This window comes from Kogia breviceps, chromosome 10 (genome assembly GCF_026419965.1).
Source record: "Kogia breviceps isolate mKogBre1 chromosome 10, mKogBre1 haplotype 1, whole genome shotgun sequence".
Lineage (NCBI taxonomy): Eukaryota > Metazoa > Chordata > Mammalia > Artiodactyla > Physeteridae > Kogia > Kogia breviceps.
The window spans coordinates 49,454,505-49,474,167 of NC_081319.1; the positions used below are offsets into that span (position 1 = coordinate 49,454,505).

Sequence of the window (19,663 nt, forward strand, 5' to 3'; positions counted from 1 at the left end):
GTCACCCCTACAATCCAAACCTTCCACTGGTTCCCCCTCACCCCGGAACAAATCCAGTCCCTACCATGGACCACAAGGTCCTACCTGATTTGTTCCTGCCACACTCTCTGGCTCATTTTACCAGTTCGACCCCACTCACTCTGCTTTGGCCAAACTGGCTTCCTTGCTGTTTTTCAAACTCGCCCATACACTCCCACCTTGGGGGCTTTTATGTGCAATGTCCTCCGGAGGCAGCTGTTCTCTTGGTCTCCCTGCAGAAGTCAGCTCCCTGACCCCGCCTGCACCTAAAACAGCAACGCTTGACACCCCCTCTCCCCTCCCCCAGCCCTCATCCCTGCTGACATCTTCTGTACTACTGGCTCTGTCACCACTCTCCCACACTAGAAACACACTAGAAAGGAAAACTACAAAGGCAGAGGCCCCCCCGCTCTGCTGCCTGTTGCTTGCCAAGCGCCCACAGTGCCTGCTACACACTGGAGGGGGCAGCAGGGGGCTACCTATTTGTTGACTATTTCCTTTCCTAACTCGACTGGCTGCACCTGACATCCAAAGAGAAAACAATCAAAATGGAACAAAACAAAATGCATATGCCAGACGCTCTAATAAATCTCAGCTGGGTTTTTATTTAACAAGACAAGTTACACGAAACGCCAAAATACGAACAAGATCCAGGTGTGAGGTTCTTCTGTGTCCAGAGACCTCACAGACCAGGGAGCTACTAGACCCATTTTGCCACATCAATCCAACCCCATAACCATAACCCCTAGCCACCTTTTCCTCTCCTTGACAAGGCTGCCTACTCAGAAGAAAACCCCCAGGGTGAACGCAGGCCCCCTTAGGTGCAAGCGTGCACCCAACCGGGTCGAGAGAGAGGAGGGCTGGCTCTAAGCAGGCCCCCCGCCTGGGTCTCTGGGCTCCTGCCACCCAGAGCAAGGGCGCTGAGAGGTTTCCAGGGAAACCAGTGTTGACCTCTGGAGAGGCAGGAAGCAGGCAAGGCAGAGGAATCCCTGAAAGGAAACCTTCTGCTCCCACAGCTGCTTCACACACACTTCTCCCCATGGTCAGCACACGTCTGGGGACCGTGAACAGGGAGGCGGTGTGGCCTAAGGATTTTGCAGAGGGTGGTCAACTGGAATCATGCTGGCCAGTTTGGTGGGATGACCACAAGAGGTCTGATGCTGTCTGAGGGTTGAATATCCTGCCAGGGAGGGGCCTGAGCAAAGAAAGGGACCAGACTCTTCCCCGGCTGGGGCTCAGAGCTGCTGGAATGTGCTGGCGAGAGAAGGCGGCAGGAGCTGGCACCGGTGGTCAACCCTGGGGACGTGAGGAAGGCCGGCAGCCTGTGTCTCCAGGACCAGGGCGGCCTCCACATCCTGAAGGCACTGAGGTCCTGGAGAAGGGAACGCGGGCCGGACATCTGGCCTGCTGGGCCCCACCCCGCTTTCAGAGGTGGAGCTCGGCAGGCCTCCGGGAGGCAAGGTGATCAGACAAGAAAAGGGGCTCTGGCTCAGCCGGGATGGGTGCTGTCAGGCAAAGAGGGGAAAGCAACAGGTTCAGGCCTGTCCCCTGTCGCTGTCACTGCTTAGTGCCCAAGGGGGTGCCTTGGAGATGGAGGCCGGGGGACAAAGGAACATGGAGAGTTCAGAAACCATTTTAGTTCCTGGAATCTTATGACTCAAACTTCCTTCCCATGCTGAAATCCCCATTCCACCCCCTTCTCCCACATGCTAACTAGTCACGTCCCATACTAAACATGGGGCAGGGAGGGCAGCCTTGGGACGGCCTTATCTTCTCTGACACTGACTTGGGGCCACACTTCAAACTTCCCAGGAGGTCCTACCCCCACCCAGCCCAATGCCCAGGGTGCGCTGAGGGTCCAGGAGTTCCTCCAGTTCACATACAGACATGAACAACCCCCTCCCTACTGGACGGTCATAACACCTGACGCAGGAGGAAATGCAGCAGCTGCAGCCAGGAACCCTACAGCAGCACCCGCGGTAAGGACCAGATGGTATCATGTCCAACCCACCACAACGGATACAGTAAAAATGAACTGCTTCGTATTATTTACAATAGCCAAGATATGGAAGCAACCTAAGTGTCCGTCGGCAGAGGAACGGATAAAGAAGATGTGGTACAGTTATACAATGGAATACTACTCAGCCATAAAAAAGAATACTACTGAGTCATTTGCAGTAACATGGATGGAGAGTACTGTGCTAAGTGAAAAAAGTCAGACAGAGAAAGACAAGTACAGTATGATATCACTTATATGTGGAATCTAAAAAATACCACAAACTAGTGAACAAAACATAAAAGGAGGAGACACAGATTTAGAGAACAAACTAGTGGTTACCAGTGGGGGGGGAGGGGCAAGACAGAAGTAGAGGATTAAGAGGTACAAAGTATTAGGTAAAAAATAAGCTTCAAGGATAGGGGCTTCCCCAGTGGCGCAGTGGTTAAGAGTCCGCCTGCCAATGCAGGGGACACGGGTTTGAGCCCTGGTCCGGGAAGATCCTACGTGCCGTGGAGCAAGTAAGCCTGTGTGCCACAACTACTGAGCCTGTGCTCTAGAGCCTACCTGCCACAACTGCCAGGCGCCTAGAGCCCGTGCTCTGCAACAAGAGAAGCCACCACAATGAGAAGACCACACTGCAACGAAGAGTAGCCCCCGCTCACTGCAACTAGAGAAAGCCCACGGGCAGCAACAAAGACCCAACACTGCCAAAAATAAATTTAAAAATTTATTAAAAAAAAAAAGGAACTGCTTTATGTATAGCATTGTGACTGTAGTTAATAATAGTGTATTGTATATTTGAAAGTTGCTAAGAAAGTAGATCTTTAAAAATTTTTATTTATTTGTTTTATTATTTTTTATCGAAGTATAGTTCACTTACAATATTATATTAGTTTCAGGTATACAACACAGTTATTTGATATTTTTATAGATTACACGCTATACAAAGTTATTATAAAATACTGGCTATATTCCCTGTGCTGTACATTACATCCTGTACTTATTTATTTTACACCTGGTAGTTTGTACCTCTTAATCCTCTTCAATTATTTTGCCCCTACCTCCACTCCTCTCTGGTAACTGCTGGTTTGTTCTCTGTATCAGTGAGTCTGCTCCTGTTTTGTTATCTTCGTTCATTTGTTTTATTTTTTAGATTCCACATGTAAATGAAAACGATCTTAAATGTTCTCATCACAAGAAAAAAGATCATCACTATGTGTGGTGACGGACATTAACTAAACTTACTGCGGTGATCATTTTGCAATTTATGTATATATTGAATCATTATGCTGTACAACTAAAACCAATTTGATATTATACGTCAATTATATCTCAAAAAAAGAAGAAAAATGAATCACTAAGAAAATCACCTCTCGGATGTCACAGCCATGCCAAATTGCCATAAAAATCTCTGCCTACTTTCCTCTTTGGAGTTTATCTTGTTACAGATAGTATGAGTCTGTGGCCAGTGCCAGTCTGCAGACCACACTGTGCTCTGGGCCAGCAACTCTGTCCACTAGCGCTTCTAGAACAATGGAAATGTTCTATCACAACATGCACTTGAGATGTGGCTAGTGAGATTGTGGAAGTGAATTTTTGACTTTATTACGTTTTAGTTAACCTAAATGTTTAATTAAGTAGCCACATGTGGCTAGTAGCTGCCAGATCGGTCAGTGCAGATCTAGAGTAATTGCTGGGACACAGAGAAACCACCATGTAACTGCCAGACCGTCCACCCAGGCTGACTCCAGACTGAACATGGAGAAAGAAAAGGCAGGAATATTCTAAAACCTGTCTTCCCTTTGATGTGAACGTTTGGCCTCCCTGTGGTTAATAACGGGTAGCAAACATTCGCAGACATGGACACACACACACACACACACACACACACACACACACACACACACACACGAGTCCCTGAAACTATCTAAATGTTGGAGCAGATGGAGGAAGAAGGGCCACCCACAGAGTCGGCAGGGCCAACCTCTCCCTCTTGGGAGGACGGAAGCCCTTCCTGACACAGGCAGAGGCCTGGGGCCACCCTTCCATTTGCCCCACGGAGCCCAGTTCTCCTAGGAGCAGCCGTGGGCCAAACGTACCTTTCCCAGCCTCTCACACAGCTGGGCACACAGCTGGAACTCCTTGGCGCAGCTCAGACACTTAAGGGACAGCTTTGGCTCCTTGCACTCCAGATACGTCTTGGCCAGTTCCAAATATTCCACCTGCTTTTCCCTGGGAGGGGGAAATAGAACAGAGTTTCCCTGGAATATGATACCAGTAGATTGAACCTGCAGCTCTCTCTCATCAGAGCAAACCTGAAATGACCCCTGAGGCTCTTACTTGGGGCTGACTTTCTTGGATTTCATGTTCAGGGCGGTGCTGTGGGCCAGAGCCAGCTTCTCCTTTTCTATCGCACCTCCCTTTTGGAAACACTTGGCTGCAACCTGGAATAGACCAAAGGTTTCTGTTTCCAGCAAGGTCATGGAGGTGACACAGGAACAAGAGTTAAAGCACGCATTCCATGTTTGCATGGACAAAGCATTGGGTCTCACCCCAGCCAAATCCGAGAGGGAGGGACAGGAAGGTGCTGAAACACTAAAGAAAACAGCCTCAATTGGGACTGACATACACACATTGCTAAATATAAAATAGATAACTAATAAGGACCTACTATATAGCAAAGGAAACTCTACTCAATACTCTGTGATGACCTACGTGGGAAAAGAATCTAAAAAAGAGTGGATATATGTGTGTGTATAACTTACTATGCTGTGTGCCTGAAACTAACACAACACTGTACATCAATTATACCCCAATAAAAATTTTTAAAAAAGAAAAGAGAAAACAGCTGCAGAGGATAAAGCCTAATTGTGTTACCAGCTAACACTTTGGACTCAAAGCTTCCCTTTGGAAACACCTAGGAGCCATGGAAAAGGCACATCAGACATATTTTTACAGGTCACCATAATAACACCTTCATCTGATCTTCAATAGCTGCGTGTGAGATGTTTCATCCTTCCCACTGTATTTGGTAGCAACCTCAGGTCAAGGACATGGATGCAACTGGCCCAAGGTTGCCCAGTGGTTTTTCTGGGCTCAACGTAGGTCCCCTCTAGTTGGTAACAACCAAGGCTACTGGGCAGTGTTGGTGCAGCAGCAGCAGTGCACCTATTATGGTAGAAACGGGGACAGAGATGGTGTCCCAGCACATCCCAGAAGATGACTGACCAGATCCTTGGCACATGCAGACCTGTATGTAGCAAACAGAAGATGGGCAGACAAGTGTCCCTGCTCCCTGCTCCCCACCAACAGAAAGTTGCTGACATCATGTCTCCAAGTACAGACTACAGGGCAGAAAGTTCATGTTCTGCCCAGCACGTAGAGATTAGGCCTCAGTGTGGGCAAGAGAAGGATTAAGTGACACTTACTGATAACACAGGCAGGATGGCATCTCTCCCCCCGGGCTCTCTGTTCCAGCCTCCCCAGCCCTGTGGGCCTCCTCTCATTCCTGTGACATGCGAAATGCTCCTTTCTGCCACAGGGCCTTTGCACACACTCTTCCTTCTGAGTGAAATGCTCTTCCATCTCTCCTCTGCCTGCTAACTTCATTTACCCTACAGGTCCCAGCTCAAGGCTCCCACTCAGAGTAGCCTTCCCTGGCCACACCGTCCAGGACAGGCGGTTCTGGAGGCAGCTTGTCATTCACATGTGACATCGGAAGCCGCTGGCACTGTGCCCTCTTCTGTACACCTGTCCTGCCCACTGTCACATCCCCATGACCTAAACGCAATGCTGGGCCCACAGCTCCACAGGATATGCTGAATGAATGGATCTCAAGGGTTTCCACTTGTACGGTGGTTCTGAGACATTTACTGACATGCAGCCAAAAACAGTAAATTTCCTGAGTCTCAAACATTTGGTGGAGTCAAAATAAAGTCAGGTGAGGAGGAGGCTTTTTATAACATTCTCATCTGTGCTACTCCCCTCCAAAAATTTTAGATTCAAACATTCAAAAGGTATCTTTCAAGGGATAAAGAATTGGAAATCCACGGGCAATACGTATAACACCAGCTGTGTTCTGAAGCGAGAAAGGGAAAGACTTTATAGATTTCTAATTTCATACCCACACCTGCTGCCCACACTGTCCCGCTCTACCCCCTCTCTGAAAAAAAAAAAAAAAATCTTGGTTTTATAACAACAGCCAGGTGTTTAGTATTCCTTGCCAATTACAATAAGGATGGGCAGTGAATACAGTGCAGGGCTCAGTCAACTTCTGCAGCTGCATATTTATGGAAACACTATCCCGACACGACCAAACACACAACAGTGCAAACTGTTTTCTCCTCCCTTACACCTGATAGCAGGGGTGACCACAGGCCTTCACCCCTCTCTGTATCCATCCTAGCCCCCTTATGGAGCAACTCTGCAGCTTCCCCTATCGGGAGTGCAGCCTGTTCCCCATCCCTCCCGATAGAAGGATTCCTCAGCGGGAGAGGCCAGGACCCTTCCTCTTCCTATGATCACACGCTGGCATTTGGCCAAAAGGAAGGCTTGTCGTGACCGCACGGGCGTGGTGGGGTGCGGGACAGGGAGATCTCTGCATGGCGGGTGACCTGATGTCACAGAAGGGGTAGCAGCACAAGTACTAGGACCCCGACCCCCGCCCCGTCCTGGTGACAAATGCAGTGATGAGAAACCTGCTGGTGAGGCTTGACGAGGCCACAGGTCATGCAGACCTCTCTCTCCTTACCTTCCAGCACTGGTGTTTAGCATAGTAATCTCCTTGGGTGATCCACTCCGCAGGGGTTGAGGTTTTAACAAACATGCTATCATCGAGGTCTAAAATGAAAGAGAAACGTGGGTTTGCTTCTCTGGGGATTCCTTCACTGAAACCTCTTGTTATGGGCTCAATTTTGCTCCCCTACACCCAAAATTTCAAGTGTTGAAGTCCTAACCCCCAGTCGCTCGGAATGTGACCGTATTTGGAGACAAGGGTCTTTAAAGAGGTGATTACGGTAAAATGAGGTCATATGGGTGGGTCCTGATCCAATCTGACTGGCATCCTTATAAGAAGAGGAGATTAACACATACAAAGAGACACAGGGAGCCGACACAGAGAAAAGGCCATCTACAGCCAAGGAGAGAGGTCTCAGAAGAAATCAGACCACTGACAGCTTTATTGATCTTAGACTTCTAAGCTCCAGAACTGAGACAATAATTTCTGTTGTGTAAGCCACCCAGTCTGTGGTATTTGCTTTGGCAGCCTGAGCAAACGAACACACCTATGTTGTCTGTCTAGCGTTCATGTAAGGTAGAGTGTAGTTTACCAAGCCAGGTTGTGGTGGGTTTTGGGAGAAGGATGTGGAGGTGAGAAAGGATGCTGTTTGATTTTTGAACTTTGGTCTGCCTTCCTTTCCTAGAGATACGAATTAGAAGACAGACAGCAAGTTTCAGTTCCTCCTTGGAAGCCCAAAGCCATGTAGCTCTTGGCAAGCTCCCATGTCGGGGCCTTAGCAAGGGACAAGGTGATAGGATGTGACAGTATTTCCAAATATGCAGACTTTGCCCTCATCACAGCAAGCAATCTGACACATTCTGGTTGTGGACGTTGACCACAGCCACCACCTGCTATTGGTCCCGTCTGTCAGCCTCAGCAGCTGGCGGTGACTGTGCTGGACCCCTTGCCGAGGACCCCCGAGCACCGCCAGCGGTGCTGGGGGTGGGGCGGAGGGGACACTCTCTGGGGATTCCGAGCCACAGCTTCATGAAACATACAAAAGGCTGAATATCAGGACGACGCGGAAGCCAAATCTGAGCCGGAAAGGTCAGAGTCCCCTCAGCCAACAGATGTCAACCCTCTAGAGGGGCCAGGCAGACAGATCAGCTTTGTTTAGGTGGTGCAAAAACACACACCAATCCTTGCAGCCCCTCGCACGCACTGTGTGCAAAGCTGACTTTGCAGCATCTTGTTCTGGTGCTGTGTGCACTGTGAGTGTCCAGGTGACATCTTATTCCCACAGCAAAGCCCCACACAGTATCTCTGCATCTGCCCGGTGACCTCTACTGGTGCCGCATTGAAGAGACCCCCAAATGCAAAGTCACCACACTCATCCCCAGCTCCCCAGAACAGTGAGAACAGATGTCCTCAAAGACTTTACCACGTGCAACTCATAACTCACAATTAAGACGGGACCTTTTCTTGCATTCTTAATGCAAACAAGAGATAATATTAATTGTAATCCTTTTTCATTTTGAATTTAAAAAAATTGCCAATCTTGATCTCTTATAATGGGTTGCCAGAACATACTGTGAGAATAAAAGGACTCTGAGCTGCGGGGAGGAATAAGAACTACCATGGTAGGCCAACGCACTCGTTTTCCTTTTTTTTTTTTGTGGTACGCGGGCCTCTCACTGCTGTGGCATCTCCCGCCGTGAAGCACAGGCTCCGGACGCGCAGGCTCAGCAGCCATGGCTCACGGGCCCAGCCGCTCCGCGGCATGTGGGATCCTCCCGGACCGGGGCACGAACCCGCGTTCCCTGCAGCGGCAGGCGGACTCTCAACCACTGCGCCACCAGGGAAGCCCTCGTTTTCCTTTAAGTAGAGGAAGTGGAGGCCCATGGGGAGAAAGCGGCAGCTGAATTAAGTCCCATGGCTGCACAGGTGGAAAGTTCTAATGAGAAGCCAGGTTAACCCCAAGCCTTAGACTTTTCACATTACGGCACCACAGTCAGGTCCCAGGAATAGAGCTTCTAATCCTGGTCCCCAACTGAACCATTGGCTATAACCAGAAACAGTCTCCATAAAACTGGCTGGAAAATGCTCAGGAAACCGACAAACCTCTCTGCAGCCACTGAGCCATGGGCTTTCCCCATCTTTGGACAAATTCACCATGGCCTGGAGCAGCCAACTCAACAGCTAACCCCCAAGAAACAGAACAATTTTCTCCTTCATGAGGGCTGATTATTTATCTCCCAGTTATCCCATCAGGAGACCTTCATTCCATTTTTTAATTAGCTAGCCTTTGTAAATTATGAAAAACAATACATAATGATGTTGGTTTTTTTTTTTAAACACTGCAAACAGCAGTGCAAACAGTGCAAACAGCACAGAAATGGTGAAAAGTTAAAGAGGTCCACATCTAGTTAACAACCTCACACCCACCGGTCCCAGCACCAGAGGAGCCACTGCAGACACTTTCACCTTCATGGACACTTAAGTCATTTTTAGTTTCTTATCATTACAAACAGGGCTATAACAAGTGCTCTTGTGCATGTTATCTTAGAGAGTTTATAAAAGAGTATCTCTGGATAGATCCTTAGAAGTGGAATTACTGGGTCAAAAGGTATGTGCATTTTTAAGTTTGATAGATATTGCCAAACAGCTGTCCAAAAGCCCACAGTTAATTTGTATTCTCCCAACAAAGCCTATTTTGTCTATTCTTTACCCATGATCCTTAACTTTAAAGGACAAATAAAAGTTCTTCCCTGAAGGAGTTAACCCTCCCAATCTCATTACACCTTCAGTCTCCCACACACTTTAGCAATAAATAGGAACACTCATTTCTCAGAAGAATGTGGAAAGAAAGTGCTTTCTAAAAACTATACCCTTTACCCCTGGCCATAGAGCAGTTGAGAGTAACATGCTTTCTGTCCAACAGTCAGAATATTTTAATGAGCGCTTACCTTTATTTTCATCCATTTTCACGACTTCGACAAAATTCCTTTTCATGAAATATCTGAAAGCAGGAGCCCGCTTCTCTGAGTTTTCGTCAAAGATCCAGAGGTTGACCCGAGCCCGGGTGATGGCCGTGTAGAGCTGCTTCAGCTCCCCGTTCAGGAGCTAAAGACAAGATCGGGACAAAGGCATGAGCCTTCAGGCTACAGTACAATGTGTCTCACTTCAACGGACTTATTCTGATTTTGGAGAAATATTCAAAAAGTAAGTTTTATGAAGTACAGCCCAGGCCTGAGCAGGACGCGGGGAGCCCACTGTGGCTGCAACACAGGGAAGCGAACTCTAGAGAGGGGGTTGGTATTAGTACAGGCCCACCATTGAATCTGTTGTACTTGTCCACTTTGAAATAATTATAGATCCCTAGGAGGTTACAAAGATACCGCAGAGAGGTCCCATGTAACTTTCACTCAGTTTACCCCAAGAGTCACATTCTACCCAATTACTGTAACTTATTTTTAAAAATTGGAGCAGTGGGAATTCCCTGGCGGTCCAGGGGTGAGGACTCCACACTTTCATTGACAAGGGCCAGGGTTCGATCCCTGGTCGGGGAACTAAGATCCCACAAGCTGCACAGTGTGGCCAAAATTAAAAAAAAAAAAAAAAAAAAAAAAAAAATAGGAGCAGGCCCATGCTGCTATTGTGACTATTATTAGCACTATATTACTCCCCATGACTGAGGACTCTGGGTATAAGGGGACTATGTCTTAGACTCAGGGAGGACCTCCTTGATTAAATCATGCACATTTCAAAACAACAACGGATTTCTGGCTATCCCGAGGTCTGCACAGCTTGGTGATGATTTAACATCTCTGTGCAGAGCCTTCCAGGTAGTTACAGAAATAACCAGATAACTGCTCTTCTGTTTATTTGTTTTCTACTATGTAGGAGACATAAAACTAGGACAGTCGTTTCTCCCAAAGCTTTTGGTTTTTGCTGGTTCGGTTTTCTGTGGTGTTGCCCTCACTCTTGAGGCCGCTGTCGGCCTGCATCGGTCTAGAACTCCACAGAGCTTTTCGGCTCTGGCCTACTTCTCAGTGATGTAGTGGGATGCCCAGGGGAAGGGAGACAGGGTCCCTTCACAGACAAGGCTGGAAGACAATGGTCTCCAGTGACTACAGTCACGGACTTCACTTCTGAGTTCCCCATCAGCAACAGCAATGTCAGAGTTTTCTGAACAGAGTTCCAGAGGCAAACAGAACGTGCCACCCTCCCCCTTCGCCCCCGCCCCCGCCCATTGAGCCTGGCTCTCTGCTGAGAAGAGGGTGTCGCCAGTGCTGAGCCGACCACATTCCCTTTCCCATCCTCCACTCCCTAGTGCTGATGGACAGGAAGACCCGCACCACAGGCTCTGTCTTTAAACCCATCTTATCGGCCAAGCCCTGCTTACTGGCTCCCTGTCAAGCAAGCTCATGGACCCGTGGCTGATACTCACCTTGTACATTTCCGGATTCACCATGAGAGCCTCACCCTGGGAGGAGCTGCGTTTCTCTAGGGGCACCTCAATCAGCCACCCGCTTTCCTCTCTGGACTCAGAGGATGAAGGGGTAAATGAGGAAATGATCTTCCATTCCTTGTAAGCCTGAACAACAAAGACAAATGAAAGACCAGCAGAATATGCTTCTGCAGTGCACACCCAGCCTCCCTGGGCCTCACAGAGAACTAAGCCCCCTTTGCCTGGCACGGCTGCCAGGGCTTCAGCACCAGCCGTGAGGAGGTGGCCATCCTATGGCCTCAGAGTGGGGGTCGGGGCCGAGGTGGTGCAGGCAGGGATCAGGGCAGCTACTGGGAAGGCCCCCAGACACTCAGCTAAGACGGCCAAGAAGCAGGCATATGTGCTCACTCCTAGCACGAGTGTTTAGGGCCTGGAGGTTCCTGTAGTTGAAAGAATGTCCACAAGCAGAATGGAGAGAGAAAACCAGTGTCCTCACCTCTTTTCACAATGTGTTTAAAAATGCCACTTAGGGTCAGTCATTAAGACACATGTGACGCCTAGGGTGGTACCTGTGGTGTCCATCCATGTTGTCACAAATGGCAAAATATCAACTCTATGGTGACAAATGGAGACTAAATTTTTTTTTTAAGGTTCATTTTATTTTTCCTTCTTTCCTTCCTTCCTTCCTTCCTTCCTTCAATTTTTTGGCCACGCTGCGTAGCATGTGGGATCTTAGTTCCAAGTCCCAGAAACTAAATTTTTGGTGGTAAGCATGCTGTAGGCTATATAGAAGTAGACATACAACCTTGTACACGAGTGACTTATATAATGTTATAAACCAGTGTTGCCTCAATAAAAAATAAGTCTAAAAAATATAAATACAAAATAATTTGTATTAAGCTTTGGGTTTCATATGACTAAGAGTCACAAATAACCAAGATAATAAAAATATAATTACTGCTGTTACATGTGGATAGTTTAGCCATGTTTACATGAGTAATATAATAACGATATAATAATTCATAAATTATTTTTACATCTATTCTATAAAATATAGTCTTGCCCTTATGCCAGCAAAATTACTAGTTGTGTTATAACTGAATTTTCACATAATTTGTGTTATATTAAATGCCCAGGATTAAGAGATGTAATTGCATTCAAAGTGTAAATAATTTGAAACATTTTCACTGAAAATATGAATGCTAGGAAATGTAAGAATAAAAAATTAAAATTATTTTCTTATGATTTAAAAAAAGACACGTGACAAAATTTCCTAACTAAGTAATCCAATCAAGGATGGAACTTGGGAATTCCTTGGCTGTCCAGTGGTTAGGACTCTGTACTTCCACTGCAGAGAGCCCAGGTTCAATCCCTGGTTGAGGAACTAAGATACCGCAAGCCACAAGGCCCCCCCGTCCCCCCCAAAAAGGATGGAGTGAAATTCAGGAGCTGTGGGGTATGCTGTACAAGGTGGACTCTGAGGTCAGATGGAACAAATTAAATCCCAATTTGTCCACTTATTATGTGACCTTGAACAAATGCCTATTCTAGGTCTCATTTTCCTGTTCTGTAAAATGTGGATGACAGAACTAACCACATTTGTTGGAAAAATAAAAGGAGATAATCAATGTCAAGTGTCTCTACAATGCTTGATAAAGAGTTGACATTTTAGCCATTTTCCCCTTTACCCAAATCAAAGCACAAAACCACGGTGACTTGTAGATCAGGGTCTGTAAATTTTTTTGCTAAAGGGTCAGATGATAAATATTTTTTGGCTTTGTGGGCTATACGGTCTCTATTGCAACCACTCTACTCCGCTACTGTAGAGCAAAAGCAGCTCTAGTCAACAGTAAATGAACGGGCAAGTGTGATGCAATGAAACGTTATCTTTTGACACTAAAATTGAATTTAATACAATTTTCGCATGCCACAGGATATGATTTTCCTTTTGACTTTTTTAACCATTTAAAAATGTAAAAACCATTCTTAGCTCACAGGCAGTGAGTTGGGTTTGGCCCCCAGGCCATGGTTTGCAGACCCTGGGGAGGCAAAACGTGACAGATTATACACAGTATCTAGAGTGAAGAATTCCCATGAAATTTCAGATTTCATACTTTATTGTGTGTCTTGGGGGAGAAGGTAGTCAATTCTCCTATCCTTCAGTTTTTTATAAAATGGTGCTACTTGCCACCTATGTATCTTTTCAAGGATGATGGAAAGGTGGAGTAGATACAGTTCATTACCTCCCTCAGTTCCTCTATAACATAAATTCTATAAGCATTAGGTTAGGGACTTCCCTGGTGGCTCAGTGGTTAAGAATCCGCCTGCCAATGCAGGGGACACAGGTTCGAGCCCCGGTCGGGGAAGATCCCACATGCTGCAGAGCAACTAAGCCCATGTGCCACAACTACTGAGCCTGCGCTCTAGAGCCGGTGAGTCGCAACTACTGAGCCCACGTGCCACAACTACTGAAGCCCGCACGCCTAGAGCCCATGCTCTGCAACAAAGACAATGAGAAGCCCACGCACCACAATGAAGAGTAGCAACTGCTCTCCACAACTAGAGAAAGCCTGTATGCAGCAATGAAGACCCAAACGCAGCCAAAAATAAATAATAAAAGAAAATAAATAAATTTTAAAAAACCACATTAGGTTAAATGCTTTAAACACTATCTGTTAAATAAGAGTGGTTATGCTACTAGCCAATTAGGAAATTGATCACCAGGTTCTGAGAAGAGATGTGAGTCATGTAACCAATTTTAGTAGTTGGAAGTTTAAAAAAAAAGAATCTTCAGAACACATCTGTGACTATCTTTTCATCTTTGTAAAGCTGTTTACCAAACTTAATTGTTTGTCAAAGAAAGCAGGCAAGAGACACACATGCTAACATCTGAGGAGGTCCGGCAGATAGAAGGAGGTGCAGGCTGCCTGAACTTGGAAGGGCCAGTGAAGCACCTGTATCTTAAAACTGCTTGAAGGAAACGCAGAAGCTGCTCGCATGGCACATGACTAACCTGTCTCCATGAATAAAACACATTTCACTCTCAAGACAGAGCCTCCTAGGAGCGAGCACATGTGTTTACAGCAAGAATACAGGCCTGCAGCACTCTCGGCAATAAAAGGAAGAAGCATCTAGAAGTCTTCCAGCTTCTTCTCTGGGGATTAATAATTATGAAGGAAAAGGACTTAGACTCTACCAGCAAGGCTTCTTTTGTGGGGCCTGTTCTCTAGGTTAGTTCAGCAACTCTTAAAAGTTGTGGTTTTGAGTCTCTCCTGTCCTGGTCACACACGAGTGTGAAGGAAGGGACTCCTCACTGGGGCAGAGTGTCAATGGCAAGCACCCCTCCAAGTCCCCACAGGAGGAGAGTTTGGAGGTGACCAGAGAATGACTGCCCCTCCCCCAAATGAGGCAAAATCCTACAAGAGAAGGCCTTGACATAACCATTCCTTGGTGCCTTTCTCATCTCAGAAGATGACCCTGGTGTCCATGTGGTTGAACAGGTAACAGTGGATCCTCTGAAGAGAAAAATCACAAGCCAGGGCAACAAGAAGCCCCCTACACACACACCACACACACACACACACACACACACACACACACACCACCTTCCAGACACATAAATGGGGGTGGAAGAGGAGGCCAGGGATGGAGAGAGGAGTCCTCTACAGTTTCCCATGTCAAACAGCAAGTACTGTTCAGCAGCCTTCACCCGTCACCCCAAAAGAAACCCCACGTGAGCAGCCAGACCACAGACGCATGGGGACTTATGTGACCTCTGTTTTTCCTCTCCTTTGATTGTAGCATCTCCTCTCATTTGCTGACTGGTGCCTTTTGGTCCTGTGGCTGTAAATGATAAACTGAGGGTGTGCTTTGTGCTGGGGAATGCACGATTCCATTCCCTGGTAATTGGGAAGCATCACATCAGAAGTCTTTTTAGAATTCTCATTCTGCGTATAGGATGAAGTGGATGTTACCATAAGACTTAATTTGTGATTGTTTTAATTTCATGCAACTCACTGATCCATTGGTGGGAGCTTAGGGTCAAGGGATCCAGGACTGTGCCATTCCAGGGTCAAGGTGAGAGAGAATTAAGTAGATTTTTCTTTCACAAACAGAGTTGACCACAAGTTACCGATCCATAAGTCCAGAGCTCCTGGAGCTTCTTACTAGCACAAGCATACAACTGGCACTTAATAAAGGACACGAACAACAAAGTCTTACCCTTTCCTCTTTTAGGAGAGCCTCGGTCCGACCATGACCAATGGATGTATTATGAGAAAAAAATAGTTAGTCCTCGGAGATTAAAAATGGTTCCAGGGGGCTTCCCTGGTGGCGCAGTGGTTGAGAATCCGCCTGCCGATGCAGGAGACACGGGTTCGTGCCCTGGTCCGGGAAGATCCCACATGCCGCGGAGCAACTAAGCCCGTGAGCCATGGCCGCTGGGCCTGCGCGTCCGGAGCCTGTGCTCCGCAACGGGAGAGGCCACAACAGTGAGAGGCCCGCATACCGAAAAAAAAAAAAAAAAAAAAAAAAAAAAAAAAAAAAAAAAAAAATGGTTCCAGGATTAATGAGAGTGCATTTGATTTTATCAGAAAAGTCAATAGAAAAGGAGTGCACTTAAGGTATGGTAATGATATATTCATTGTGGAAGGTTCTGGAAGCCGATTTGCATGCAGGGTATTAAAAGGAAGGGAGTACAGTGGAAAGAGCTTGAGATTTGAAACTCAAAGCATCTGAGTTCATCTCCGAGCTCTGCCACCTACATTACGACTACAGGCAACTTATGTAACTTCCATGACCCTCAGCCTTATGTGTAGAATGAGGGTAATAAAAATACACACAACGTCAGAGGGTTGGTGGAGGATAAATTGAGACAATGCATTCAAAAAGCACTTTATAAGCTGTAAAGCATCCACAGCAATATTAGTCATAGGTATTATTGAGGCAAATGTGACATTTAAAAAAAGAACAGAAAAAAAAAAACAAACCCAAAAGACTCCATTTAAAGGGTCAGTTCTGGGGCAGATTTTAGGGAGTCAAAGCTAACAGTGCTCCTGACTTGGGTATGAAAACAGCCCCTTCAAGCATGCACTGTGCGCAGCGGGAAGTCTGCAACGGGGACCAGAGAACAGCCAGCTAAGTCCCCAAAGGAGACCCCACAGCATGGTCAGCAGCCAACCTGAGCCTCCACCGAAGACGGTGGTGAAGAGAAGGTGGTGGCTATGAAACTGAGGACAATGGCCTTGAGCTGGCGGCTCTACCTATAATGTACTGAGGTCGGGAAGAAAAACCATCACAAGCACTCAGGAGCCAAGTCAAAACAATGGGCTGGCACAGAGGACACTGGGGGTCAGTCCGGGGACTCTTTGGCTGCCACTGTGGGCAAGGGTGGCAAGCAGTGGTGGCAAAGCCATGCCCGGAGGGAGCTCAGGCAGGATGGCTGTTCTCGTCCCCTGCGTTACCTGATCCTGTGGGCAGGAACCAAGGCTCATGTGTCTTCCCGCAGTTGTCTCCCTATGAATGACCTTGCCCGGTTCTGTCCTCATAGGGTGGACACTGATAACCTTGCCTTCATTTGTAAGGCTCTCCTTAGACCTTGCTCCAACTTGAGGATCCTTGGGAGTCAAGGATAACAGTAGCTAGTGAGAACCGGAAGCTGGCGCTTGGGTACCAGGCATTCAGAAAAGATGAATACGAGAAAACAGGGAAGGGCAAGGCATGGGGAGAGCCATCCCACAACACACTATGAAACAACGCAGAGACATTGTCAGACGCCGCCTCCAAACACACAAAAGCCCACACCAAATGGATGAGGCTCCAAAAGAGAAACGGTCACCTGTGACAAACTCTCATCTACTCAGCTCCAAAATTCTCTTTCCTGGAGTGGAAGTGGAGCTCATACACACACATGCGCTGTGAGAAAAAGAATTCAGTGTGACATACCTCAGAATCAGTGAAAAAGTTGTAAAGGAGGACGTCATCAAATTCTAGGCCTTTGGCTTCGTAAACTGTTAGCACAAGCGCTAATCCCAGCTCTTCTGGAATTTTCTCCTTTGCCATTTCATTGGCTACAAGGATTACCTAGGAAACAAAGGGGGACAGAAGAGAAAAAACTTCACATTGTACAAAGAGAAATCTAGTAAAACTGAGTCTATTTCTGTGGGAGGCAAGTAATGTCTTTGAAGAGGAGTGGCCCTCATAGTGGGAATATTAATAACACTTAGTCACTCACCCATCTCTGAAACTTCCTCGTTCTGGGACAGGGGCTACTGAATTCTACCTTGTGGAAGAACTCAGCTTCTCCAACCTTTTCTCAACTGCAAACTGCCTTTTATTTTAAAACATACGATCTCAAGAAACTCACCTGGTGGGCTCCAAATTCAATGGGCTGGGTTTTTCTTTTGTTGCCTCGAAGCAATATTGCCAAGTCACTTACACTACAGGACTCCAGGACAATTGGTCTGGGACCATCAAAGAGGCCAGAATCCCTTGGAAGGCGATCAAAAGATTCCGGGAAATAGAACTGAAGTAAATCTATCACTCCAGATGCCAGATTGAGGATTCCTGGGATTAAAAAAAAAAGTCAGATACTGTACAACACGCCAACGTGGCTGGGGTTTTTTGTTTGTTTGTTCTGTTTTGTTTTTGGCCACGCTGAACATCTCGTGGGATCTCAGGTCCCTGACCAGGGACTGAACCCAGGCCACGGCAATGAAAGCCTGGAATCCTAACCAACTAGGCCGCCAGGGAACTCCTGTGCATTTTGTTTTCTTATTTTGGTTTTGCTTTTCTACTGAGAAGCAGTATTGGTCCTGAGAGTACATACAATTGCAGCCAATTTCCAGATCCTGTTAGATTATCACTTTGGCTCCGAGCTGTATGACTCCGGGTACCGCGGACAAAGGCAGAGATGTGTTTGCTGTCCTAAGAAGGTTTCGTAAATCTCATTCCTGGGTTATATTCATGTGAGAGAAAATGACCGCATGAAGAAGAGTCAAGGCAGAAATGTAACTAAACACTTAGAGCTGTTAGAATGCTAATACAGGGGCTAATATACAGTTAAAAAACATGAACTATCCTGTCCTCTGTCGTTGGTACTTAGAGCACCGGAGACAACATTACATGGTAAGAGCTGGATGTTAGGTGGGGCAGCAACCTCGGCCTCCATTGCCCTTTTCCATCAGGTTTATACCCAGCAGAGAGAAGTATACTAAATGATTGTCAGAGCTGGATAAAGGATTTTCCAAAGAGCTTTCTCCTTGGGTCCCGTTTTTGTCTAAGCGCTGAAGTAACACTGACAGTGATGTCGACTAAACAAGAGGCACCTTCATAAAGATTAACCTGTTTAATTCTCACAACAGCCCAGTGTGACAGACCAGACAACCCCACTTTTACAGACAGGGACTCCAAGGTCCGAGAGGTCAGTAAACACCTCCAAAAGAAGCTGGACTGAATACAGATCATCCTGGGTCTCCCACTATTCTTAAAAGGGCCATGTGCCCTTTGCCCAAAACCAGCTAGAATTCTATGAAATGGGCAAATGTGTACCCACTGCTATTACCAAATAGTAAAGGGAAATTTTACTATCCAATGCTATTATGATTAACACTATGCAATATAAAGAAATCAAGAATACAAGTGGTAAGTGTTGAATTTAAGCAGATCAGCTGGGACTGTGGTTCAGAGATGTACATTAATGAGAGGATCAGAAAACAGCATGGAAGTGTTCATTTCAGTGAAAAACTGGAATCCACTTAAATGCCCTTCTAGGGAACTAGAAAATTTTTTATACAAACATGCTCAAAGAATAAAAGATGGTTCAGCTATAAAAAGCAATGAAGTACTGATACATGCTACAATATGGAAGAACCTTGAAAACACTGTGCTAAGTGAAAGAAGGCAGACATAAAAAGTCACATATTGTGTGATTCCAGTTATATGAAACGTCCAGAATAGGCAAATCCACAGAGACAGAAAGTAGACTGGTAGTTCACAGGGGTGAGGAGGGGATAGGGGTGACGAGGGGATAAGGGTGACTGCTAACGGTTATGGGATTTCTTTTGGGGGTGATAAAAATGTTCTAGAATTAGATAGTGGTAATGGTTGCATAACCTTATGACTATATTAAAAAACCACTAAATTGCACGTTTTAAATAGGTGAATGTTATGCTATGTGAATCTCAACTTAAAAAAGAATAAAAGATGGGGGTAAGTATTCACTAAATCTTCACTAAATTATGATTGATTAAACAATGTTAATCAATCATAACATTGATTATGTAAATACACATAATCAATCAATAAATGTGTGTGATAAATGCATATTTGTATATGGCCAGTAAAGAGATCAGAAGGAAATGAAACAAAATGTGAGTAGTGAGTAGCCTTACAGGGGGCTTGAATTTTTTTTTTAACGTTTTATGTGTTTTCTAAAGTCTCTCAAATCTAATATGTATTATTGGGGCTTTTTCTGGTTCTA

The 19,663-nt window shown here is 46.2% G+C and overlaps 1 protein-coding gene across 6 annotated transcripts in view; it reads right to left on the bottom strand.

The window, feature by feature from the left end:
- Positions 1 to 19,663, bottom strand: part of TRANK1 (tetratricopeptide repeat and ankyrin repeat containing 1) — an 88,731-nt gene that overhangs the window by 11,836 nt on the left and 57,232 nt on the right. For 4 of the 6 annotated variants that reach the window (XM_067005693.1, XM_067005690.1, XM_067005691.1 and 1 more), the window contains 8 exons: positions 17,549 to 17,748; positions 17,128 to 17,265; positions 16,647 to 16,799; positions 11,185 to 11,331; positions 9,701 to 9,857; positions 6,768 to 6,856; positions 4,358 to 4,461; positions 4,117 to 4,249 (listed from right to left, as the gene is read on the bottom strand). In XM_067005693.1, coding sequence (XP_066861794.1) covers positions 4,117 to 4,249; positions 4,358 to 4,461; positions 6,768 to 6,856; positions 9,701 to 9,857; positions 11,185 to 11,331; positions 16,647 to 16,799; positions 17,128 to 17,265; positions 17,549 to 17,748 — 1,121 coding nt within the window. The remainder of the gene's footprint in view (positions 1 to 4,116; positions 4,250 to 4,357; positions 4,462 to 6,767; positions 6,857 to 9,700; positions 9,858 to 11,184; positions 11,332 to 16,646; positions 16,800 to 17,127; positions 17,266 to 17,548; positions 17,749 to 19,663) is intronic. The other 2 variants (XM_067005694.1, XM_059077441.2) reach the window with 1 other exon arrangement.